The sequence below is a fragment of the Mustela putorius genome, unplaced genomic scaffold (genome assembly GCF_011764305.1).
Source record: "Mustela putorius furo isolate JIRA1106 unplaced genomic scaffold, ASM1176430v1.1 tig00000135_pilon_pilon_pilon, whole genome shotgun sequence".
NCBI classification, from domain to species: Eukaryota; Metazoa; Chordata; class Mammalia; order Carnivora; family Mustelidae; genus Mustela; species Mustela putorius.
The window spans coordinates 3,069,780-3,096,916 of NW_025421292.1; the positions used below are offsets into that span (position 1 = coordinate 3,069,780).

The following is a 27,137-nucleotide window of genomic DNA, read 5'->3' on the forward strand; positions in this document are numbered from 1 at the left end:
AGTGTGTTCAACAGGAAGAATTTAAGCTCTGGGTGAAGCTCTTGGGTTCGAATCCTATCTTTACCATGTATTTGCTATGCAGTTTTGTTCCAATTATATCACCTGTTTGGGTCTTGGTTTCCTCATCAGTTAAAAAAAACCCTTGAAATTAAACGTCATCAGATAACATAATGAAGGCACATTGTCCAGTGCTGACACAAACTCGGTGCTTTATAAATGTGCTTTCCTTTTCTGCAGCAAAAGCCAGTCACTAAAGACCACATTCCCTGGAGCAACAGAACGGGGTGTGTGTGTGTGTGTGTGTGTGCCCGCGCGCGCGTGGACGCACATGTACGTGTGCTTGCGCACGCCATTCCGAACCATGACCTCAGATCCTATTAAAGTCTTAAGCCATGAAAAAGCCACTTATGTTTCTGTTTCCAGCTTTCCAAGTTCACACCCCTAGAGTCAGGCTGAAAGCTTCTTGTGCTAATAAAATGGGCTCAGAGAGAAAATACTACATCTAAGAGAAGACATTCCAAGAGTGAGTAATAACTCCTTTTCAGTAAAGAGTTACTCAAAACCACCCTACCAAACCTGTTCTTCTGCCTTGTTGATTAGTGCCTGACCAGGCTTCCTCCTGATACCATGATCTGCCGACCCAACAGCATTAGATTAATAAAGAGTTTCAAGAAAAAGGACTTGCTATCCAGATCCCGGGACTTGGACCTTTTTCATTTCCAGCTGTGAACTCTCTGCTTACTGTGAGGGAGACAAGACAATCACAGCAGAACTAGTGAATAATCATTCCCTCCCCATCAGCTGGATGAACACGAATAGGTCTGCTGCCATCGGAAGGTGCCAGATGGGCCTCCTCACTGAGGTCCCAGTGTCACTCTGGCTAGGTTCCCAGAAGCCTTATGTCCAGGCACTGGCCTTGGAAAGCAGCAGGTAGGTCACCTCTCAACTGGTTTCGCTTTCAAGGTAGAATGACTAACAATCGAGTGAGGTCCTCAGAAGGACTTCCCTTCCTCTTACCAGTCATGGTCATGAATTCTCAGCCACAGTTATGTTCACACCCACCTGGGAGACCTGGTGTGAACTTCTAAAGCTGGTGCCCTATGTCTTGCTGTTGTTTCCAAATAGATAGATCAAGTTTTAGCCTCTGAGGCTACTTCATGGCAGCCAATTCTCAGTTCAAAAAAGTACTTGGGGGATAAAGCCCCAGTTGCGTGCTCCTCCCCAGCGAGGTATCTGTCAACAGATCAACACTCTCCAAACTGGAAATACAGCTCAGAGTGCAGAGTTAAGTCCACCTGGGATTCAGCCTCTCCCCCACATTTTGGGAAGGGAAAAATAATGGTGGGTTCTGAAGAGCTCTTAGTAGGTAGAAGAGTCAGCGGATGGCTTAAAGCGGGCCTGAAGTCTCTTACTAGAATGGAAACAAAATGAGTCAGAGTTCCACAGCTCTTCTCTGGTGTGGCCCTGAGAAGACCTGGAAGGATTCTTGGATGTCTGAGTTTTTAATAGTGATTCTTATTACTCACAGTGCCAGTATTTGCCAATTACTGTATGGCTAACCATGGGCTTAGTGCTTTTTAAGAGTTATCTTGGGACCCCTGGGTGGCTCAGATAGCATGTGCCTTCGTCTTGGGTCATGATCCCAGGGTCCTGGGATCAAGCTCTGCTTTGGATTCCTTGCTCAGAGGGGAGCCTGCTTCTCCTTCTGCCTTCTGCTCCCCCTGCTTGTGCTCTGTCTTCCTTTAACAAGTAAATATATAAATAAAATCTTAAAAAAAGGAATTATCTTATTCCTCAGTCCTTACAGCCATGACCTCATGAAGTAGGCATTATTATTGCCCCTCCTTTACAGATGAGAAAGTTAAGTCAGAAGGAGGTTAACCAACTTCCCCAACGTCCAAGCAACAGCTTGTGATACTGGCATTCAAGCACAGGCATTTGGGATCTAGAAGTTGTCTTATTATTACTACATGATATTTTTTCTTGATGAAGTTGTCTTATCACAGTCCTTATTATATAATGCTATATAGCTCTTTGTTTAAATGCTTACTGTGTACACTAAACTTGATGGTGGGCACAGCGTGTTTAGTCATTTTTCCCACTATTGGTTGCCAGCACTGACCTGAACACCAACTGGGTGGTCAGCAAGCATCTATCGAAGAAATATTAAATATATAAATATTAAATATTAAATTATCAAATATTAAATAATTGAATATTGTTATATTTGAATATATTAAATATTAAATAACTGAATATTACTTTCTGTCCTTAACATTGGTGAAAGATGAGAGAGAGAGGAAGGGAAGTGTAAGTTACCAAGGCACCAAGGACTCAAGTCCTCTGGTGGTTACAATGGAAATTACCGCCGTAAACTTGTAATTTCCTTTGAGGTGGTTTTGCAAACTGGGTTAGGTATGACCAACGGTGGCTGCTGTACACACCATTTCTGGTCCGGGATGCTTTCCTGTACTTCTTCCTTGAAAACAGTACCCACCCACCCACCACCTCCTGGGTACTCCTGCCTCACTCCCTGGGGTTTCAGTGGGACTGTTACTACAATTTCCTACCCATCCCTATCCCAAATCTGGCCATTCAGGCCCCTCCCTGGCTTTTGGCATTATAGTTCTAGAAAAATGGAATTTGGGGGATATTTGAGGCTATCCTACCCGGTGCCAGGGAGGAAGCCAGGCTGCAATGTGAGAGGACAAAGCCAATGTGCACAGAGAAACAGACAAACAGAGGTGAGAAGAGAGATGGAGAGACAGAGAGACCAAGTAACATATTTTGAGACTATACTTGGAGATAAGTCTACACTGAGATGTCCCAGGCTTCTGAGTCTCTGTAAGGAAATATTTGCCAAAGCTAATTTAAGCTGGTTTTGTCACATATAACTAAGATAACTATTTTTTTAAAAAAAGATTTAATTTATGTATTTGAGAGGGATAAAGAGAGCTTGAACACAAGCAGGGAGAGGGGCAATGGGAGAGGGAGAAGCCGACTCCCTGCTGAGCAGAGACACCACCCCCCCCATACGGGGCTCGATCCCAGCACCCCAAGATCATGACCTGAGTTGAACGCAGATGCTTCACCAACTGGGCCCCCCAGGTACCCCTATTCTTTCTTTTTTAAGATTTAAATTTTTTTAAAGATTTTATTCATTTATTTGAGAGACAGATCACAAGTAGGCAGTGAGGCAGGCAGAGAGAGAGAGGGGAGGAAGCAGGCTCCCTGTTAAGCAAAGAGCCCAATGCGGGGCTCAATCCCAGGACCCTGGGATCATGACCTGAGCCAAAGGCAGAGGTTTTAAATCACTGAGCCACCCAGGCGCCCCAAGAATTTTAAAAATTTTTAAGTAATCTGTACATGCAATGTGGGTTATCAGACTTACAACCCTGAGATCAAGAGTTGCACACACCACCAACTGAACTACCCACATACCCCAGATTCTTTAAGGCTCTGAAACATATGAAAAAATGCTCAATTTATTCACAAGAGGAATTAAAATTATAATATAATAACACTTTTAACTTATAAGATTGAAAAGATGAAAAAGCTATCTTTTTCAAAAGATTTTATTTATTTACTTGTCAGAGAGAGAGAGAACACAAGCAGGGGGAGCAGCAGGGAGAGGGAGAAGCAGGCTCCCCTCTGAGTAAGGAGCCTGAAGCGGGGCTTGATCCTAGGACCCTGAAATCATGACCTGAGCCAAAAGCAGAGGCTCAACCCATGGAGCCACCCAGGTGCCCCTGGAAAAGCACTCTTAAATACAATCACAGGAGAGGGATATTTTTGTAATATTTTTCAAAATGATATATGCAAAGCTCTTTAACCTAGTAATTCCAGTTCTAGAAATCCATCCTACCAATAAATGTGCCAGTTACCTGCATGCTTCAGCATCACTGGCATAACAAAAGACAGGAAACAATTGACTGAAGACTGGTTAATATATTGAGGTACATCTATACATCTATAGAATAAAATACTGTGCAATATTGGGAAATAGTTTCAGGAAACATATGTTAATATTTGCATTTGTGTGGCCTATCTCTAGAAGAGCATGCAAGAAACTGGTAAGGGGGTATGTATATGGGAACACACTTTTGTTCTTTTCTAATTTTGTACCATGTGTACTTATTAGTTATTCCAAAGTAAATAAACAAAATACATTTTAAGTTCAAAATATCTTAAGAGACGGGGCGCCTGGGTGGCTCAGTGGGTTAAAGCCTCTGCCTTCAGCTCAGGTCATGATTCCAGAGTCCTGGGATTGAGCCCCGCATCGGGCTTTCTGCTCGAAGAGGAGGAAGCAGGCTCTCCTCCTCTCTCTCTGCCTGCTTCTCTGCCTGTTTCTCTGCCTATTTGTGATCTCTGTCAAACAAATAAATAAATAAAATCTTTTAAAAAATCTTAAGAGAAATTGAAAAATATAAATAAAATAAAAATAAAAATAAAATAAAAATATTATTCATAAAGTAGATTTGCAAACACTATGAGTTTTTAAGATATATAAGAGTTCAAGGGCATGTCAAGCTCAGGTAGGCATTTGGGACTTTCACTTGAGACCTAAGGGAATGAGGGTAAAAATAAACTCTCTCAGTCGCTTGGCACACTCAGAGGAAATGTGTGAAAAGCACTCTTTCCAGATAACACGGCCCATAAGCAAGACTCAGGGGAGATACACTTTGGAACTTGGAAGTAAAGTCACTCTCTGAGTCCTGGAAAACACTAAGTCTTTAAAACTGAGGGAATTTAATTCAGAGAATTGGTTTATATAGCGGTTGGCAGAGATACAGCGAAACAGAGAAAAGTGAAGTAGCCTAGAGACATGCAATAGCAAGAAGCTACTGGAAGAAGGACATCTTGTTACCAGAGACCAGGCCTAGGATCATCTGCTAGAAGTTGGAGCCCAGCAGGTGGGTGGAGACAGCCTGATACTAGGGATGAGGTGAGGTGGTGATAATCTGCCTATTTCCTTAATCTCTCTAATTTCCAGAAATGCATCCCTTAGATGTTGCCCAGCAATTCAGCCTGGAATCCAACCAGCGCAGGAGTCCAAGACACAAAGCCTTTATGGCATCATTCCCCACTGACATACTGAAAAGAGCAAGGGAAAGGTGAAAAACGGTTTTGATGGGTAAAGCAGCCCCAATATTAGCACAGAGGGAAATCAGGGGGGAAAAACAAAAACATAGTTGACAAATCTAACCCCTTTGAGAAGAATCAACTCAGGGTGCCTACACAAAGATGGGTTACTAGAACTGCAACATTAAGGCCCAGGTATTTTCCACAAAAATTCCTTTAGAGCTGGTTTGTCCAAACTAGGCTCTAACCCTGAACCATACTCTATGTCTGATTATGTCTCTTAAAAACATTTAAATCTAGAATGACACTTTCTCTTGACTTCGTGAAGGAAAGAGGTCATTTGTCCTATAGAATATCCCACCTTCTGAATCAGTTTGCTGTCTTTTGCTTTACTTTAGCTTGATCCTCTTGCCTATCCCATAAACTTGATTAGATCCAGTTGAAACATTTTTGGTAAAAATAGGTAATAGTTGATGACGTCTATTTAACGTTGGCATCCTAGCCGGAAACACGTAATATGACTATCCCACCATTTATAATGCTAAGATTTACCACTGTTAGAATGATGAAAGCCTGATAATTTCATTGCACAGTTAACTTTTAAGACCAGGAAGTAATCTTTGTGGTACACCTAACCTTGTGAAAGCTAGTTTTTTCATTTGAAACATGAATAATAGAATTGTTCTTTTTTTTTATTTTTTTATTTATTTTTTTTTTAAAGATTTTATTTATTTATTTGTCAGAGATAGAGCGCGAGCGAAAGCGAGCACAGGCAGAGTGGAAGGCAGAGTGGAAGGCAGAGTCAGAGGGAGAAGCAGGCTCCCCGTGGAGCAAGGAGCCTGATGTGGGACTCGATCCCAGGACGCTGGGATCATGACCTGAGCCACCCAGGCGTCCCGAATTGTTCTTTTTTTTAAGGTTTTTTTTTTTGTTGTTGTTTTTTAAGATTTTATTTTTAAGTAATCTCTACACCAGAGGTGGGGCTCAAACTCACATCCCGGAAATCGGGAGTTGTGTGCCCTACCTACTGAGCCAGCCAAGCACCGGAATTGTGAGTAATAGGATTGTTGAATAGAGGAAATAATGCATTCAAAGCACCTAGGACATAGTAAACATACAAATAAAGCAGCAATTCTGATTATTTTGGTTGCAACCCCACCAGCAGAGAATATGAAGGAAGAATCAAAAACTCTTCCTTTCCATTCCCAACATTTATTTCTCTTTTCTGAGAGGATGGCCATTTTGGAGTCTCATAGACAGGCTGGACGTTTGGCCTTGTTACTAAACACGTCAGGTCTGTGGACAAGATAGTAGTAGTATCAATTGCCCTGCCAAATGCGGAGGGCTTAGTATGTTCAAACATTGCACTATATACTTTACAAACATTTTCGCATTTAATTCTTTCTTACACCTCACAAGCAAGAATTTTTAATCCCTATTTTCCAGATGAGGAAATTGAGGCTCAGAAAGATTAAATAGCTTGCTCAGGCAGCACGACTTGGACGCAGGAGATGGCACCTGAAATTGGGAATCCTACCATCTCCTAGGGTTGAGACTCAGAAAAGCGTAAAACCGATTGCACCTGGCTTTAAGAACCCTATTATTCTCAGTTGTCACCTTCTCAGCAAGCTTTCTCTCTCTTAAAGTTGAACTCCTCTCTTCCCTGCTTCACTCCCTCATCTCTACGCCCCCGGCACTTGACTCCACCTGACTACATATTAACTTGATTGTTATTCCCAACCCCTACTGCCTACTCCATGAGGGTAGGGATCTTTGTTTTGTTCACTGCTGACCTCTCGGCATTTCTAACAGTGCCTGGCACACACAAGGAAATGCTTATAAAGTTGTCGAAAAAACGACTAACACGCTGCCGGAAGCCTCAAGGATGGAGATTTCAGGGGCGGGGATTGAACCTTGCCGGGGTCCTTCGTACATCCCTCACCCCCACCCCGCCTTCCGCCTAGCTATAGGCCAGGAGAGAGGGAGAAAAGCCCCGCCCTTCGTTCGGCCGCCGCCGCGGCTAAGGCCGTCGCAGCGCAGCGCAGCAAGCGGATTGGATGACTGGGTAGGGTTTCTGGAGTCGCGTTTGACTCATACCGTTCCGCGGCGTCGGCGCTTACTGTGTGCGTCATTTCCGGGCGGCGCGGGTCGGAGTGGGCAACGGCCTGCAGAGCAACATGCCTAAGTGAGTGGGGCCCCCGAATCTGTGGATGTTCTCGGTCATGGTCGCTAACTGTGTCCGAGTGGGGTGGTGCAGAGAGGGTTCTAGCTCTTGAGATTTTCCGGGAAGGGGGAGGATGTGGGGAAGGGAGCCTGGGAGTTGCAGATACTGCCCTCTTGCAGTGTCGGTAGGTCGACTCGGCCCAAGGCAACAAAAAAGCCTAGTTTCTGTCAGATTGCTTTATCTAATGTCTTGGAAACATGAATAGGTCTTTTTATAATTTGCCTTCATTGAACAGCACTCCGGTGGATGGGCATCTGTTAACTGGTGGTCGTCTTCTCTTTTTCTCTGTTTTCCACCTCTTTCCAGGTTTTATTGTGACTACTGCGACACGTACCTCACCCATGACTCTGTAAGTAGTGTCTCTTCTCAGTTTCAGAACACTTTGTGCTTAACAAATTAGATTTTTTTTTTTTTTTTTAGGTGTAAATTTGGGCTTTTCATCCTGTTAAGGTTTAAGTGTTCCTGCCTGGAGAAAATAATCTGGATTTTGTTTCCTCCATTTTTCCTGTAACTGTTTTCATAATTCGTAGTTATTGATCTTCCAGCAATTACTGTTTTCAGTTGAGAACCAAATAATAATGCTTTAGCAAAATAGAAAGTGAAAAAAAAATTTTATGGCACAAAAAGTTTCCAGGGACGTGTTCTAAAGTTTAAATACTTGATTGGGACAAGGCACTCAGACGTTTTTTTGACTAAACTGGAAAGAAATGCCTAAATTTGAAACTGAGTACTGTGCTTTGATTTGATTAAAAACTGTCAAATAACAACCAAGATTGAGCATTTACTATGTGTCCAGATGCTTTACATGTATCATTTTGTTTAATGTTCATATTAAGCCTAAGAGGTTAGTATTATCTCCATCTTGCAGAAGAGGAAACTGAGGCAGAGTATGGTTAAATGATTGTCTAGGTGTTACTAAATCAGTTGTACAGAGCTGGAAGGTTAGCCTAAGCAGTCTAACTCCAGGGCTTCTCTGCCAGCAGCTCTCAGACTTTTTTTTGTCTCCTGATCTCTTGCCACTCTTAAAAATTACTGGGTCATTTAAAAAAATGAGTAACGCCAGTTATATTGGTTTAATTAGTAATATTTGCTGTGTATTTGAAATTAAAACTTAAAATTTAAAAAATACTGATTCATTTGAACATAACAGTTTTTTAACAAAGTTTTTACTTGTTATACAAATAACATTTTATTTGACAGACAAAGATCACAAATAGGCAGAGAACAGGTTTTTTAACAAGGACTCTTTTAGGCTTTGTTATACAAATAACATTTTAAAAGTGAAAAATAGCTATTTTCAAAAAGGAAAAAAGTATTGTGAAGAATGGTATTGCTTTAACCTTTCTGTAAGCCTTTGTAATATCTGACTTATTGGAAGACAGGTGGATTCTTCTGCATTCAGTTTGTTGCACTATGTTTTGGTTGAATCCCAACCTCATATAGATGAGTTGAAAAAAGTAGGGTACTTTACCAGCCTTTTTAGATAATTGTGGATATTCTTTAATACTTTATATTACTGCATCCAAACTAGTTGCAGTGTGGAATCTGAAACTGTTTCAAACTTTTCATACTCTGTTACATCAAAATTCACGGATCTGGGGGTGCATACGTAGCTCAATCATTTAAGCATCTGACTCTTGATTTCAGCTCAGGTCATGATCTCAGGATTATAAGATTGAACCCTTCCATTCTCTCTCTACCTCTGCCCTTCCCTGTTTCCACCCCTCAGCCCCCGGCAATTTCAGTGATCTGCTTTGCACTTTGAGTGAATCTTTTACCAGACGAGATTTTGTAATGTGCTTTGGTCATTTGGAAAATGAATATTGGAATATTGGTTCACTCAGTCATACAGGTGTTCCATGTGTTGACACATTTGATTATGTAATATAAAAAATTCATATTAATGTCACAATCTAATCAGAAGGGGACTTTAAGTATTGGGAAGCTGACAAGCTCATGGTAGTAGATAAGGTTTTCTAAAATTCTGAGTTTTGTTCAAAAGCTCAAATTTTATCCTTGGCAATAAATACTACCAATTGCTTCCTTTGAAGTGACAGGCTCACTTCACTTATTTCTGAGAAGTCTGAATCTCCTGTTTGTTTCTCAGTCTGTCAAGTAAAAATGATGTTACATCAAAGAGGTAGCCGGTAGAACTTACAACTTGAACTATTTGCAGTCCTGCTTTTCTTTGAAATAGCATCATATTTTGGCATGCGGCTGAAGTACTTTGTACATCCCATTTTGTACCCAGAATTTTAAAAAGACGTGGGGACTCCTGGGTGGCTCAGTGGGTTAAGGCCTCTGCCTTCAGCTCAGGTCATGATCCCAGAGTCCTGGGAACGAGCACCTCATTGGGCTCTCTGCTCAGCAGGGATCCTGCTTCCTTCTCTCTCTGCCTGCCTCTCTGCCTACTTGTGATCTCTGTCTGTCTAAATAAATAAATAAAATCTTTAAAAAAATAAAAATAAAAAGACATGAACTTAAGAGTTGAGGTTTAATAGAATTAAAAATTTTGCTGCTTCATCAAGGACAGTTTCAGTGAAACTGCCCACCCGCCCCATGAGTGCAGTGTTGAAAAATACAACGACCCCTAATACATTGGGTTGCCATTGCCTTCATTCATTCTAAAGTGCCAGAAGTTTGATATCATCTGTGCAAATGACAATACAGTGGAAAAGGAAAGTATGTCTTAACATCATTATGGAACTCCTTTGACCTTGCGGACCCCCTGAAGTTGGGTCTGAGACACCCTTAGCTGCCTGTGAGCCACACCTTGAAAACTATAGCTCTGTATTTGGCTGCCTCTGCAGAAATGTCATTAAACCGGAGCTCCTGATCATCTTGGCTTCTTGAATAGTAGCTGCAGGAACCCTAGCCAGATGTTCAGTATTAATTTGTGGAACATGTAAGTAGGATGACTCCTCTTGAAGGAATAATAGATTTGAATATTATCATAGATTGTCCTGAATGGGACTCCTCCAATAAGTTGGTATCACAGTAATTTGCCTATAGAGTCCCAGTTTTTATTTTGTTTTGTTTTGTTTTTTTTGATCCTAGCCCCTTTGACCCCTTATCATAATTTTCTAAAATTGTTAGTGAGTAGGTAATGCTTTTTAACCATTTTATAGCTTATCTTGCTAATGCCAACATTCAGAGAATAAAAGGATCCCTTTATAACAAATGTCTGTTTCTGAGAAATGTCAGGAACCCCTATAGAAAAATTCCATAGTGATTGAAGCAGTTCCCTGTGGTGGACTTTGAAATGCAATAAACATTCAGCACTGCAGCTTTTGAGTTTTTGCTGATTTTTAGGCATGATTTTGTTATAAGGCTCATGGCCTTGTTGTGTTATGTAATCGGTCACTGGAGAGTCAGGGAACAAACAGTGTTTTGAAATATAGACCATGAAAAGACAGTCTGTGGTTATGTGATACTTGGTCCTGTCTGCTGCTACTGAAGCCGTCCTGTGAAGAGAGGTTCTGTTGGTAGGAGGTAATTAGACAGCCATGAGAAGCATCTTGAGTAAGGTCTGGACTCTAGGCCTTGGTTTGCTACTTACCAACTATGTGTTTTAAGACAAGTCTTTAAGCATAAATTAAAGATAATAGGCTTGTGATTTTTAAAATCAATTTTATTGAATTTTATATATATACATATATATATTTTAAAAAGATTTTTGTGTTTATTTGGACAGAGAGAGAGATCACAGGTAGGCAGAGCAGCACAAAGAGAGAGGGGGAAGCAGGCTCCTTGCTGAGCAGAGATCCCTGATGCGGGCTCGATCCCAGGACCCTGAGATCGTGAGCTGAGCCAAAGGTAGAGGCTTAACCCACATAGCCACCCAGGCGCCCCAATTTTATTGAATTGTATTTCGATTAAATGCATACCTTTTAAGTATGGTCTGATAATTTGGCAAATAATTTCCATTTGGTGTATACATGAGATACAGAACATTTCCATCACCCCAGAAAGTTCCCTTGTGTTTTTTTACCTTCTGTCCCCTGCACCCTTAGCCCCAGCTGATCTGGTTTTTATTATGAAAGATCAATATTAACTGGTTTTAAAACTTCATATGAATGGAATCTTAGGGTATATACTCTGTGTATCTCACTTCTTTTGCTGAGTGTATTGTGGGTTTTTTTTTTAAGATTTTTTTTTTTAAAAGATTTTATTTATTTATTTGACAGAGAAATCACAAGTAGACAGAGAGGCAGGCAGAGAGAGAGAGAGGGAAGCAGGCTCCCTGCTGAGCAGAGAGCCCTATGCGGGGCTCGATCCCAGGACCCTGAGATCATGACCTGAGCCGAAGGCAGTGGCTTAACCCACTGAGCCACCCAGGCGCCCCATTTTTAAGATTTATTTGAGAGAGAGAGCGGTGGTGGGAGGGGCAGAGGGACCAGCATACTCTCTGCTGAGCTGGGAGCCGGATGCGGGGCTCAATCCCAGGGCCCCGGGACCATACCTCAACTGAAGGCAGATATGTAGCTGACCAGGCCACTCAGGTGCCTTGAGCATCCTTTTGAGATTCATCCACCATTGTGTGAATTAGTGGTGGGTTCTTTCTGGTTAATATTCCATTGTACCACGCACATGTGATTATTAGGATGATTGAGACACTGCTTATAAAGTACATAGCATGGTGTTTGGCATGTAGTGTTAAATAAATGTTAACTTAAACAAATGGTTAAATGTGTGGAGTTTCTCTTATGTCAGTTTTACCTCAGAAAAGCTGTTAAAAAAACCAAAGGATTAGTGAGCTAGAGACAAAAGTCTATATGTGATTCATAGTCTATATTCTAGACCCAAAGTCATTTAAAAGAAGATATTCTTATAAACAGTATACTTTAAATATATGTAAGCTGTATTATTTTGCTATAGAATAATCTAAGAAAGGGCATTAAAATGGCATTGTGTTCTAGATCAGGAGTTTGCAAACTTTCCCTTCAGTGCCAGACTGTAATTATTTTAGGTTTGTGGACCATATAGTCTTTTTCTGCAATGACTTCTAGAGTAAGGACAGGACATAGATAATACCTGAACAAATGAATGTGGCTGTGTTCTACTCCGTTGTTTTACAAAATCAGGTGACTGGCCCATGGGTCATAGTTTGCTGACCTCTGGTCAGTGGATAAATATATAAATTTATTTATAAATGACCACAGTGCATTGTTGGATAATGTTTGTAAATCATGCTTCAGCACCCAGCTAAAGCTGCTAAAGGTAGCCAGGCTACCTATATATAAAGAAGGGCTTTATAAAATTTCTGATCTGGAGAACTTGTTTCTGTGACCAATATGACCTTTTTTGTCTTATAGCCATCTGTGAGAAAGACACATTGCAGTGGTAGAAAACACAAAGAGAATGTGAAAGACTACTATCAGAAATGGATGGAAGAACAGGCTCAGAGCCTGATCGACAAAACAAGTATGTTTCAGTCTCTTGTTCTGTTGTGGGAGAATGGTCCCATTCTTTCTCATCCCTGTCTCTCTGTTGTTTTCCACAGAAGAAGCTCATTCTGAGTGATAAATAGGAGCATTCTGATGTGTTTAACGAAAGAATTAGAAGATTGTTGGTTTCCCAGGGAATATAAGAACACATCAATAGTAATTATTGAGGCTAGAGCAATCAGATGTTGATTAGATTGGGAAGTGGGGCAGAGAAGAATGAGTTGCCTAGTATTTCTTTATTGACATGGACCAGGTATTGTAGCAAACTTAGGTGAAACCTCCTTTGTAGTGATCATAAGTTTATTTTATTTTTTAAAGATTTTATTTATTTGAGAGAAAGCACTAGTGCACAAGCAGGGGGAGGGGCAGAGGCAGAGTGAGAACACAGGCTCCCCACTGAGTAGGGAGTCTAATTGTGGGGCTTCCCAGGACCCTGGGATCATGACCTGAGGTGAAGGCAGATGCTTAACCAACTGAGCCACCCAGGCACCCCGATCATAGTTTTTATAACTATTTTCCTTTTATAATAGGAAAATGTGGAGGTGGATTTATAGTTACTTTCAAAGAGTTTGAGAGACTTTGAGTTTCTTATTCCTGTAGTCCTGACAAAGATACTCGGTTAAGACGGAAGTAATGGATGTGACAAAGTAACCTGAGTATGTTTCAGACCTCTGTTGAAACATGCTCTTTTTGTTTTGTTTTGTTTTCTGTAGGCTCCCAACGCAGGGCTTGAACTTATGATCCTGAGATCAAGACCTGAGCTGAGATCAAGAGTCAGATGCCTAACCACCTGAGCTACCCAGGCCCCCCTCTTTTTGTTTAATTTGGGAAATATTTGTGTGGCTAGTTGAGTTCAAGACACTGATAGAAGATGTAGCATTTCTATGTTAGATCATGCTGGTGTATTTTAGACATGGCCTTTTTCATTTATTCAGAGCTGGCGGGCAAATGTGGGCTTTGATTGTGTTGCAATTTTAAGAATACAAAGCTTATGTAAAATACCAAAAAAGGAGGAAGACGGGTTAATGAAAGAACCTTCTATGGCTGACCCCCACCTCTGATTTCCATCACCTCGTTGCAACAGTGTTGTTTTGTTTATAACAGGTTCTCAGACTTAGTGCTCTTGGCCTTTGGGACTGGATGATTCTTTGTTGTGGAGCTGTCCTGTGCATTGTAGGCTGTTCAGTGGCAGTCCTGGCATCTACCCACCAGATGCCAATAATATTTCCCAGTGATGACAACCAAAAATGTCCCCAAGCATTGCCCAGTGTCCCCAAGAGGGTCAAAATTGCCTTTAGTTGAGAGCCACCGAATACCTTCCATCTTCTCCCGTTCTCCATCCTGAATTATTAAAGAGCAAATCTTGGACATTGTCCTGTTTCATTTGAAAAAATACGTTGTATCAGGCACCTGGGTGGCTCAGTTGGTTAAGTGTCTGCCTTTGGCTCAGGTCATGGTCCTGGGGTCCTAGGATCAAGCCCCACATCAGTCTCCCTGCACAGTGGGAAGCCTGCTTTTCTCTCTCCCTCTGCTGCTCTCCCTGCTTTGCTATCTGTGTCAAGTAAATAAAATCTTTGGAAAAAAGAAATATATATTATGATGTAATCATTTTTTTTCTATTTGAAAAGATGTTAGAAATTTCTTGGCATTAAAGTTTAGAGCCGTATTCATTTAGTTATTTTGTGGATGCAGCAGCAGAATTTAGGATGAGTAAATGTTTTTGATGGAAGACTTGGAGGAGAGAAGGCAAGCCCTTGGGGACACACCATGTGATGTTGATGTCCATGATTATGTTGGCTTTGAGTCCACTGTTGAGCTGATGGCTTAGCTACTTCCTCTTCAGTCTTTACAAGTTGTCCTTTTGCTTGGGTTGTGGGAGATGTCCTTTTGATTGGAAAAGCCCTTGTTGGGATATGATCTCCTATAGAGCACAGGCTCTATTCAGAGGCATATGAGTAGCTAGCTGTGCATAAATCTCCACTTCTAAAAGTCATCTTTTTGGATCTGGTCTTTAGGAGTTAGCAGTGATTTACTTGCGTAATTTGACCTACATTGCGCTGGTTGGGATGGAATGGGGATAGGTGGGGTATCCTTAGGCTGCAGATTGCAGTGACTTGGAAAATACTTACATTTAAGAAATAATTTTTATGAGTATACTTTTTATTTTTATTTTTAAATTTTATCTATAGATTTACTTAATTTTAGTTCTAGTATAGTTAACTATGAGTATGTATCTTAGTGTTTATGTGTGACTTCTTTGTAAAGCCACTTATTAATTATCTTTAATTTCTTTTGTCTTCATTTGTGCCTCATATTCATTTGTGCCCTGAAAGAAAAAAGTTGTTGTATTGGACATTTTTTAAAGATTATAATCTTCTTCGGGGCAGACTCTTGCTTTGAAATCTTTATTTCTCTTTCGTGTCTCTTAGCTTAGTACATTAATTTCAAAACTACTAAACCAAAATGATGTGAGGTTTTACAAAAAGTCTGGTCTTTGGGCAGGTATCACACATTTCCAGACAAAACTATGAATGGTTCAAATTGTAAACAGCATCTACAGATTAAAGAAGTCTGCATCTCTTTGGTAAGACATTGGTAATGGGAGGTCTTCATTCCATTCTCCCATAGATCAGCCACAGAAATGCTGACTAAATAAAAATAGGTTAAAAAACCGAAATCAGTAAACAAATTAATTGTAATGTTTGCTGGTAAATACCTACGGTTGATTTAAAACTTCTAGAGGCTGTGATGTAATAATCTTAAATGAAGTAAAGTGAAATAATTGGGACGTTAATGATTTAAAAGAAAATGGTTATTTTGGTAAGTGAGTTGTTGAGTTCTTATTCACTGTGTGTTGTTTTTTCCTTACTCTGTTCAAAGCCGCTGCATTTCAACAAGGAAAGATACCTCCTACTCCATTCTCTGCTCCTCCTCCTGCAGGGGCAATGATCCCACCTCCCCCCAGTCTCCGTAAGTTTATGAAGTTTTCTTCTTAACAGCCATAACTTCAGGGCAAGCAGATAATCTGTTGATTTTGTTAGATTACCTCACAGTTGACTTTTGAATGCTCATGTACTGAATATATAGATAGTAAATGAAAACAACTTCAGTGGTATCATTTCTAAAATATCTTCAGAGTTAGATAGTGTTGTTGCTAGGATATTGTGTTTGTGACTTCCCAAGTGGGTCTGATACAAATTGAATGGAAAGGTCAGAATGTACCTGTGATTAGATGAGCTCATGTATGAAGCTCATTATTATTATTATATTAGGTAAGCTAAAATATTAATACATCGATGAGTACATTACATCATTTACTTCCGTGAACCCAACACTGGAGGATTAAAGTAGTAGATAAACTCTTCAGTCATTTTTCCTATTTTCTAACCCACCTAACACCAATATATGTACCTTGGGAAAGACAGAATCAGACATTAGAAAGTGGAAGGGATCAAAGGCCTCTCCTCTCTATGAAGGTTTTTTGTTTCTGAATGACAGAAGGAGAATGAGTAATTAGGCCGTAAGTTCCATGGCTCTCCTGAAAAGGCTCAGATTGAAATTGAATTCAGAAACCTAAACTTGGTCTTGTAAGTAACCCTGGATATAAACATGGGGAAGTAGGCTATTTATATAGTTGCACACTAATGCAGGTCAGCCACTAACGGCCCACCAAATCTTTCTTGGGCTTCCGCCATCCTGGGACCAATCAGGCCTCGGGTCACAGTGACTCTCAGGTTACTTCTCTGTCCTAGTCTGTATTTTGGCTGGCTGGCACCCAACTCCCATTATTTTAATAGTAGAATGATTTATAGTATGAATGTGCCATAACTAATCACACCATTTTCATATTGTTGGACATTTAAGTTGTTCCAGATTTTTGTAAATATACTGTCAAGAATATCTTTTTCAAGAATATACATCTTTATCTTCATAGTTCCAAAGAATCTTTTAAAGATTTTGATTTTTTAAAAAACGGACCTGGGATTAGGTGCTTGTGGCTTTAGTTTGACAGAAACTCTACAGAAAGCACAATATTTAAAAAAAAATAAATAAATAAACTTCTGGAATTTTTTTTAACTTGGGAGAACCTGACTTGATTTTATATTTCTGTCGAGGCAGTCTTGTTCTTGTTTTTTGGACATAAAGTTTCATGGAATAATTATGTTTGCTGCTCTGCTCTTATATAAAAGAAACCATAAGAAGTCTGTTGTTCCAGAACTTGGACTTAGACTATGATGCCCCACTGTTTCATAGAAGAGAAAATATTAATATGTAAGCATATCTTAACCTCTGCCCCCATTTGTTACTCCAGCGGGTCCTCCTCGCCCTGGTATGATGCCAGCGCCCCACATGGGGGGCCCTCCCATGATGCCCATGATGGGCCCTCCTCCTCCTGGGATGATGCCAGTGGGACCTGGTAAGTTTGAATCTCTTTCCTTTTAGGATGCTTCATTGTGTTTTAGTTCTCTGTTTCAATAGGATTCTTAGTTCACCGTTAAACATGTTATTGCAACAAATTATATTTGGCAAATCTGTAATGATAAAAAGAAATATTTGTTTTACCAGTGTAATTGGATGATACCCAAAGACCTTGTTCTACTAAAAACAGGATAAGGCTGCCTTTTTTTTTCTTCTTCTCCCTCCTGCCACTTACTTGCCTCCTCCTTACTTTTGGCCATTTATAATGGAGGGAAAAGTAGATGAGTTTGTTCGAAGGGGAGATAAAGGGGAGGGTAGGTAAATACTTCTGCTGCTACTTTTCTCTGTTTCAGTTTAAAGCAGAGCACAAGCAGGGGGAGTGGCAGGCAGAGGGAGAGAGAGAAGCAGACTCCCTGCCAAACAGGGAGTCCTCGAAGGCAGACGCTTAACAGATTGAGCCACCCAGGCACCCCCCCATAATGCATTCTTTACCAACTTTATTTTCATTTTCTTTCATGGTTAGAAACCTTGTGAGGCAGTCTAGTTCCAATCTTTTATGATCCCTTCGCCTACCAAATTCGTGAGCACTTTTTGGGGTGATTTACTTGAGGTTTTCTAAATACCTACTTAGTTTTCATGGAAAAACATTTATTTATTTTTTTTTTTTTAATTTTTTTTTTTTTATAGACATATATTTTTATCCCCAGGGGTACAGGTCTGTTCAGGTGTACACACTTCACAGCACTTGACATAGACCCCCTCCCCCGGGGGGTTGAGAGAAAGCACAAGCAGGGGGAGTGGCAGGCAGAGGGAGAAGCAGAGGAGCCCCATGTGGGGCTCGATTCCAGGGCCTTGGGATTACGACTCAAGCCAAAGGCAGCTGTTTAACCACCTGAGGTACCCAGGTGCCCCAAACAGTTCTTTTTTTATATTCATTTTATTGATTTGCAAAACAAATTATGTAATTAGAGTAAATACAATGACCATAAGAAACCTCCAACTCGGCTGGTAAGACAAGGTACAAAAAGGTATTACAGTAGCTTCCTAGGCAGAAGCATTTAGTGTGCTCGCTGTGGGTATCATTTAGAGGGATATGAGGAGAGTCTAGATAAGATTTTCTGCCTTACTGGCTTCTGACCCAAAACAAAGTGACTTACATGGTTTCTTTTGCATTCTTAAATCAGGGTCACAAATTCAAATTCTTAGAGGGGTTAGGGATGTGGTGAACTGGTGAATGCATGAAACACCTAAAGAAGGCTTCTAGAACTCAGCTCCAGCCTGCTATTGACATTTGATAATTCAGGTTTGGTGTTGCCAGTTCTCCTGAGTATTTTATTGTTTTCAGCCAAGACAATAATACAATTATCTGAATTAAAATAATTTAACTAGTTGGGGGTGGGCAGGGTTAAGAACGGGTTGGTATAAGATAGAAGGTTGGCCAGGGATGAATAAATACTGAAGCTGGATGATGGGTACATGGATGTTCTTTATCCTCTTTTTTTTCTATTCTTGTGTATGTTTGAACATTTCCATAATAAAAAGTTTAAAAAAGAATCTAGACTTACTACTTACTAGTAATTAGACTCTTAGTTGCCACTCTTGGCAACTAATTACGGTTAAATGCACTGTGGAGACCAAAGTAAACAACTTTTCAGATGCCTCGTTTTCAGTCTTTGGTCCAGATGAATTTCCTCTAGGAAATGCTGAATATAGGTTATGTTAAGTTGGGGTTTTTTAATAAGATACTTAGAAGTTTAGTATTATTCTCTGTTCCTGTTGGAAATTGAAAAATTCTGTACCTGTTGTGTCTTTTCATATACTTGTGTTTTACTTCTTGTGAAAAGGCTGTATTTGGCTTTGAATATAGTTTTCTCTTGAACCATTTATCTCAAGCCGTTAATCAAAATGGTTTAATAAGTAATTATGTCAATTTTTATATATAAAAAGAAGACCTGAAAATTATGAGGCATAATAATAAAATGAATACCCGTGAACCCACCACTCAGCTGAGGAGGTAGATTATTCTCAATTTTGTGAAGCTGCCTATAATCTTCCTCCTCAACCCCCACCTTCACTTGCCCTCCCTGCCCTGGCTCATTCACTTGGCTGGTATATTGATGGGACACTGCAAAAAATTCCTTAACAGTTTCTAACATGCATTAGAAAAATCAGATTTTCGTGTGTGCACTAATTGTTGTAAATCACATTATTGCCTATTTTTCTTGACTTGAGCTAAGTATGGTTACTAACAGGTTCTCAGCATGGGCCTCCTGCTCACCTTTCCTACAACTCCGAACAAACGCTTAGTGGTAAGATTGTCCTCTGTGCCTGTGTACATTCATGAAATAGCTCCTGGTTATATGGTGGGTAGAACTGATTAAAAATGCTGACTGAGTAACTTGTAATTTAGTTGTGAATTTCCCTGAGTTAGAAAAGGTCAATTTAGGGAACTAGTGTCCCTGGTGGTTTCTGGAAAGCAGTCTATTAATAGTTTCCCCCTTACTATCATTAGATCATGATTCCCATACGGTTCTTGTGTTGACCTTCGTTCTTTGTTTGAGAATGTCTACTTTACAGATGTGATGAATTTGTTGCATTTCTTCTGTCAAGTATGTCTTTCTTCCAGCATTTTGCAGGGGGGGGCTACTTTTTTGTCTTTAATTGAAGTCCCATCAAGCTTGCTCATAAATAGTATTTTCTGACTCTCTTTTTTCCTTTTCTTTCTTTTGTCCTGCAGCTCCTGGAATGAGGCCACCTATGGGAGGCCACATGCCAATGATGCCTGGGCCCCCAATGATGAGACCTCCTGCCCGTCCCATGATGGTGCCCACTCGGCCAGGAATGACTCGACCGGACAGATAAGGAGAGACAGGAACCTCTTTATATTCATTTTATATTACTTGTTCTACTTCACCAGGAGATCATGGTGCTGTGACTCTGGGTGTTTTTTCACAGCAGGACAAGGAAGATTTGCTTGCCCTTCCTATCAAAGAGAGAATAGTTTTTGCAGGGGAGTAGTGGGACAAAAAAAAAAGTAATTTTCATTTGTATTGTGAAATGTGAAAATAAAATTGTCAGCTGTTTTAGTTAAAAACCTGTTCCCTTTTTTCTCCCCTCGTAGTCTTGTGCATTATAAAAGAGATGAAGTCTTCTGGTTGTGTTTCTCTAGCTCGTTCTCTCTGCAGGATGCCTTCTGCATGACATTCTCTTTCCTCAGCTATAGTGAGTCCCTTTGGACACCCTGCTTTTATTTAGAAAAGTTCTTTTGTGCAAGACCTGGTAAACCTAACACTTGTAGATTTAAAGTATCAACTTTTTGTTGATTAAAACAATAAATAGAGGACGCCTGGGTGCCTCAGTTGGTTAAGTGGCTGCCTTCGGCTCAGGTCATGATCTCAGTGTCCTGGGATCGAGTCCCACATCAGGCTCCTTGCTCAGCAGGGAGCCTGCTTCTCTCTCTGCCTCTGCCTACCACTCTGCCTGCCACTCTGTCTGCCTGTGCTCACTCTCTCTCTCTCTCTCTGACAAATAAATAAATAAAATCTTTTTAAAACAAAAAACAATAAACAGCACAATCGGTTACTTTTTCATATGAACAGCATTTGGTGTAGTAAGTGGAAAATTTTAAATCATTTATGCTGAAGTAAGGAAAAGACTTTCCAGGCTCTGTATGTCAGCTAAGGATGGCAAGCATTGCCTTAACTTCAGCTTCTCCTTTGTCTTAGTTCCTCTTTTTCTTGGGCTTCAATAATCAGAAAGCTTTCTAATAGTAACAGTAAGATTAGGCAGATTTCCATGATACAGAAGTTGTCTTCAGAATGTCATTTGTTATATCATTGGGCTATAATAGTGGGATATTTTCAGAGAAGCATGTAGAAAGTAAGCCCCTCGCACTGTTTATATTCTGCTCAGTGTATAGCCCAGGCTATTTCACCTTGCAGATGGGAGTGAAAATTGTTAGAATCTTCGAGGAGGCCAATTCAGCAATATCTGTCAGAATTACAGTACCTTTGATTTAACATTTCCATGTCCCAGAATTCATCAGACAGATAGATTTGCACATGTACAAGATGATGTCTGTACAAGACTATGCATTGCAGCAAAAGACAAGGAATAACATAAGATGTCCAATGAAGGGGGACTGATTTATCAAGTACGATACATCCACAAAATGGCATATGCCAGGCAGGTGAAAAAATAAAGAAGCTCTTTGTACTGATGGGGAAAATCTCCAAAACACACATTGTACTGAACCTTGATTTGTTCAAAAGGTATTGTTTGCCACTGTCATTATTTAGAGGAAAGATCTATATGTTCCTGTGTATGCATAAAGGATCTCTAGAAGGACAGATAAGCAACTGGTAATACTGGTTGCTTGTAAAGAGTAAATGGGACAGGGGTAAATGAGAAAGGCTTATCACCTTTTTGTATCTTTTGGATTTTGAATCATTACTTATAAAACAAAACTGTCTTTGCTATCTGACATTATTGTTACAGTGATGTTATGGCAGAGGGTGCCCTAAACCAGCAGTTAAGACCTACCTGGCTAATGATTAGAATCATGGGGGATCTTTTTAAAAATAAAGACTCCAGATTTTGATTGAATATATCTGGGGTGAGTCTTAGGAAATTGGTATTTTGGGGAAGCCCCCTGGTAAGTTTTGCTTATTAGTGGGTTTGGTAATCTCTTGGGATCTCTTCTACTCTGAAATGTAATACTGGATGTATGTGTGTGTCTATAATTTTTTTTATAGATTTGCTGCTAGAAATTTATATGGCAAAAGGTGGGTAGCTTTTTTCCCTAGAAACTTGAAGAAAAGCTAATTTAGGCAAATAAACAACCTTATCTAGGTAAACAAGAGACTAGAAATAGAGATCCTGAAAGATGATTTTATGCTCTGCCTCTGTAAAAGCTGAGTTGACGTCCTTATCTGAGTCTTTGCTAGGACTTCTTATTGCCTTTTAGTTTCTCATTGTTACATGTTTTAAAGAGGACTTACCAGAAATTGATAATTTATATATCTGACTTTTAGGACTCAGACTTGTTATTAAAATCTTCACAGACTTAAAGTGGGGGAAACCTTGCCAACTGAGTTTACATGTGACTAGCAAGTTTCTGGTTCACATGGCTCCGTCAGGCTCAAGCTGCAGAGGGTGTCTTTTGTATATACACAGAAAGCTCACAGATAGCTATTTTTTTTTTTTTTTTTGTTGTTTTGTTTTGTTTTAAAGATTTTATTTATTTGAGAGAGAGAGAGACATAGTGAGAGAGCATGAGAGGAGAGGTCAGAGGGAGAAGCAGACTTCCCATTGAGCTGGGAGTCTGATGTGGGACTTCGATCTGAGGACTCCGGGATCATGACCTGAGCTGAAGGCAGAGGCTTAACCAACTGAGCCACCCAGGGACCCACTATTTTGCCTCAGGTACTTAGGAATAACCCAGGTCTTCCTAAAAGGAAGCTTTTTCCAAAGTATGTTTTTAAGGTTGACCGTTCATTCCAGAGACATTTCTATTTTTTTTTCTTTAAAGATTTTGTTTTTGGGGTGTCTGGATGGTTCCGTCAGTTAAATGTCTGCCTTCACCTCAGGGCATGATCCTGGGGTCCTGGGATTGAGCCCCACATAGGGGTTTTCTGCCCAGCAGGGAGCCTGCTTCTCCTTCTGCCTTGGCCCCTTCCCCTGGCTTGTTCTCGCTCTCTTTCTCTCGATCTCAAATAAATAAAAAATAAATAAGGATTTTGTTTTTAAGTAATATCCACACCCACTATGGGGCTCAAATTGACAACCCCAAGATTAAGAGTCCCATGCTCCACTGAGTAGCCAGGCTCCCAGAAACATTTTTCTTTGAAGAAAGTATTTTACATAGTTTTAGAACAAGAAGACAATGATTTAAAAGTTGAGCACACTTCACAATGAACATAGTAGGAATAAATAGTTCGAATAAGGTTCTGTCTTACTACTAAGTCAAATTGTTTACAATTAATTATTATAAGACCTTCCTTTCTAAGAGGCTGCGAAGAATACAGACTTACTGCTCTTAATCTATGTCTTTAAACATCTGGTTTTAGGGATGCCTGGGTGGCTCAGTTGGTTAAGCAGCTGCCTTCAGCTCAGGTCATGATCCCAGCGTCCTGGGATCGAGTCCCACATTGGACTCCTTGCTTGGCAGGGAGCCTGCTTCTCCCTCTGCCTCTGCCTGCCACTCTGTCTGCCTGTGCTCACTCTCGCTCCTCTCTCTCTCTGACCAAAAAAAAAAAAAAAAAATCTGGTTTTAATTGTAAAATGGCAACTGTCATGTGAGAAATTGTATAGTACAAACACAAGAATGCTCCTAGATCTCAAGAATCGAAGTTCGTGTAGATGTGGGCTAACGTACTTGCTTCCTTTTCTGTGGGCAGATCCAGAGTCAGTGGGAGTGCAGCTGAAGTCCAAGCTAACGTCATTTCCACTGCCTCGGCTTTACTGGTCTGTCAAGATGCCAGTCCCCTTGATTCCCAGCTGCACGAGAAATGGGATCCTTGCATAGAACCACAGGCTAATTTGGTCATCCTGTATGGAAAAAGTCCAGTGGTGATTAAGTGTTTGTCCCAATTAAATAGCTTCAGTCAGATGGTATCTTTTAGGCTCCTAGATATATTTAGTGAACAAAAGAAAGAAGCCTGGCCTGCCTTAGATTTTTCTGATAGAAGTGTCCTGAATAAATGTCAGCTAATTGGGGTCATTTCTTTCCCTCCCAATTGAAAGCTTAAGGGTTAGATTTTCTGGCATAGAATCAATACAGCATCTGAAATAGTTCATCAGGCAGGTGCTGGAGTAAGATAATGTTATTATCTTATCCTTACTCTTCAGGCTTTGGTGGTGGTTGGTGTGGATTTCTGACCTAATAAAAAGTTGGCAAATGCTGTACAAAGAACATTTATGTACCTTTGACCACAATCAGCTGTTGTTAGTTACTGGCATTTCACTCAGTTCACTAGAGTATTTACATCCATGTTTTCTGCCACTCCCTCCCTCTCACTATATATATGTATGTCTGTATTTTTCCTGAACCATTTGAGAGTAAGTTGCTTATATCATGCCTTTTATCATAATACTTAAGTAGGTATTTCCTAAGAATAAACACATATTCTTATACAACCATGGTTTAGTTATCAAGTTTAGAAGATATAACCTTGACTTAATAATTTAACCTGCCAACCATATTTCATTTATATCCATTGATCCAACATTGTCCTTGTATTTTTTTTCCCCTTTCCTGTACAGGATTCTATCTAGAATTATGGACTTTAGTTTTTAGTCAGAGCTCCTTAGTCTCCTTTACTCCAGAACAATTCTTAGCATTTGTCTTTTATAATACTGACAGTCTTGGGCACTTGGGTGGCTCAGTTGGTTGAGCAACTGCCTTCAACTCAGGTCATGATCCTGGACTTCCAGGATCAAGTCCCGCATCGGGCTCCCAGCTCCTTGGGAAGTCTGCTTCGCCCCCTGACCTTCTCCTCTCTCATGCTCTCTCTCACTAATTCTCCCTCAAATAAATAAATAAAATCTTTAAAAAAAAAAAAATAATACTGACAGTCTTACCACCTTTTGTTCAATATATTGTTCCTCATCCTCATCCTTGTTTTGGGCTTGCTTGATGTTTCCTCATGATTACATTCTGGTACTTGTCCTCAGTTGTATCCCTAGAATATCACATTTATAAGGCAGGCACACAGGGTCCGTCTCCTTCATTGGTGATGATAATTTTGATCATCCATCAGAGTGTTGTCAAAGTTCCCCATAGTTGTTTTTGTGTATCTTTCCTCCCCTGCCAATTAAGAAAATCCCATTGACTTAATGCTTATCTAATAAGACTGAATACAGCATAGGAAATCCAAGATCCCTGTGTGTCTCAGTTGGTTAAGCATCCAGCTCAGGTCATGATCCCGGGTCCTGGGATGGAGCCCTGCATCAAGCTCCCTGCAGTGGAGAGTCTGCTTCCTCTCTTCCCCTGCCCCTCCACCCTGCTCATGCTCTCTCTCTCAAACAAATAAAATGTTAAAACCAAAAAAACAACAAAAGGAATCCAAGACTTTAAAGCCCTTTGTAAGGATTAATCAGCTTTCACAGTGACACTCTTAATCCTTTCCCACTTTCGTATGTACATCACATCCTAATAACTTTGGGGGAGATGGTTGTTTAAAGAAGTAAAAAGAACAAAGAATTTTACCTCTATTCTCAAATACTATGTTTTTCTTTATCCCTTTTATCTCTTAGGCCTCTGCTTGTGGAATGTAGCATGTAAAGAGGGACAAAAAGAAGAGTAATACAATAGAGCAGAGAGTGGCAGACAGAATTACTAATAGCTCCCACCCCAATATTGGTTACTATCTATAATAATAGAACTCCTAATTTTTTATCTGCCTTCATGTATCTGCAATGAATAGCACCTTTGCCAGAGCTTCTGGTTAGGGAGGCCATGTGGTAGGAGAGAACATGCCTTGTTTCCCTGCCCGTTTTATTTCCTGTTGACCAGAAGTGGATATAATGTTTGTTTGAAATGCAGGCAGCATCTTGGAGCTTCCATGAACGGCCCACCTTAAGACTTCTTTTACATGAAAGGGGATATGCACATTTTTTACTGAAGTCATGTAATCATTTTTGAGTTTTCTGTTACATGCAGCTGAATCTAATCTGACTGATAAAAAGAGATGCTCAAGGAAAAGAGTGGTAATTGATTAATTTGTGCTGCTACAAGTCAGTTAAAAATACCACTGTTGTATGGTACATGGCCACGAAATAAGGGACATAGGGAGTGCCAGATCAGGGATGACTCTGGGGGGAATGCCATGCGGATGTCTAGGGCACAAGCTGTCCAGGTAGAGGGTATACCAAGTACAAAGACTCTGAAGTGGAAGTTTACCTAATGTATTAGAGGAACAGCAGGGAGGCCAGTGTAGCTAAAAATAACTAAAACTTTTGAGAGTGTTGGATATGTTGATTGTCTTGGTTGTGGTGGCAATTTCACAGGTGTGTATACATGTCAAAACTTTAAAAATTGTGTACTTGTTATATGTCAGTAATACCTCAATAAAGTTTTAAAACATCACAGCTACCACAAACTAGAAAACTACTCTCAAAAATCCTTATAGTTGGGGCGCCTCGGTGACTCAGTGGGTTAAAGCCTCTGCCTTCGGCTCAGGTCATGATCTCAGGGTCCTGGGATCAAGCCCCACATCAGGGCTCTCTCCTCAGCAGGAAGCCTGCTTCCTCCCTCTCGCTCTGCCTGCCTCTCTGCCTACTGGTGATCTGTCAAGTGAATAAATAAAATCTTAAAAAAAAAAAAATCCTGGGGCGCCTGGGTGGCTCAGTGGTTTAAGCCGCTGCCTTTGGCTCAGGTCATGATCTCGGGGTGCTGGGATCGAGTCCTGCATCGGGCTCTCTGCTCAGCGGGGAGCCTGCTTCCCTCTGTCTCTCTCTGTCTGCCTCTCCATCTACTTGTGATTTCTCTCTGTCAAATAAATAAATAAAATCTTAAAAAAAAAAAAATCCTTATAGTTGGTAATAACCTGTCTTTGCTATTTAGCAGTCAGTTAAATCAATTATCATGATGAAGAACAGGTTAGTAGTTGCCAGGGGTTAGGGTGTTGGAGTGAGAGGAGCAGGAAATTAATATTAAGGAGTAGCATGAGGGAAATCTTTGTGTCTTGATTGTATTAGTGCTTCTACAAGACTACATGTGTAACAAAAGGACAGAATTATACACACACACCAATATAAGCATACCTTGTTTTACTATCCTTCACTCCATTGTGCTTTGCAGATACTGTGTTTTTTTTACAAATCGAAAGCGGGTAACAACTCTGTGTTGAGCAAGTCTGCTGCTGCCATTTTTCCAACAGCATTTGCTCACTTTGTGTCTCTGTGTCACATTTTGTTAATTCTCTCAGTATTTAAAACTTGGTCATTATTGTAATACTTGAATT

The 27,137-nt window shown here is 40.3% G+C and overlaps 1 protein-coding gene across 2 annotated transcripts; it reads left to right on the plus strand.

Moving 5' to 3' along the window:
• Nucleotides 1-7,152: 7,152 nt before the first annotated feature.
• Nucleotides 7,153-20,266, plus strand: SNRPC (small nuclear ribonucleoprotein polypeptide C). 2 transcript variants are annotated; one of them, XM_004770663.3, is made up of 7 exons: nucleotides 7,153-7,267; nucleotides 7,613-7,655; nucleotides 12,622-12,730; nucleotides 15,634-15,723; nucleotides 17,066-17,170; nucleotides 19,425-19,481; nucleotides 19,910-20,266. In XM_004770663.3, exons 1-7 carry the CDS (start codon nucleotides 7,260-7,262, stop codon nucleotides 20,032-20,034), a joined length of 537 nt encoding a protein of 178 aa, XP_004770720.1. In that variant the 5' UTR covers nucleotides 7,153-7,259; the 3' UTR covers nucleotides 20,035-20,266. The 2 variants fall into 2 exon arrangements, with proteins under 2 accessions (XP_004770720.1, XP_004770721.1); XM_004770664.3 differs by lacking the exon at nucleotides 19,425-19,481 and having other exon boundaries at nucleotides 7,157-7,267.
• The last annotated feature ends 6,871 nt before the right edge of the window (nucleotides 20,267-27,137 follow it).

Excerpts from the sequence above, each read along its gene's own strand:
- SNRPC (XM_004770663.3), top strand. Across the intron at positions 7,656-12,621 it reads CGTACCTCACCCATGACTCT|CCATCTGTGAGAAAGACACA; the intron begins GTAAGTAGTGTC and ends TTTGTCTTATAG. Across the intron at positions 17,171-19,424 it reads GATGATGCCAGTGGGACCTG|GTTCTCAGCATGGGCCTCCT; the intron begins GTAAGTTTGAAT and ends GGTTACTAACAG.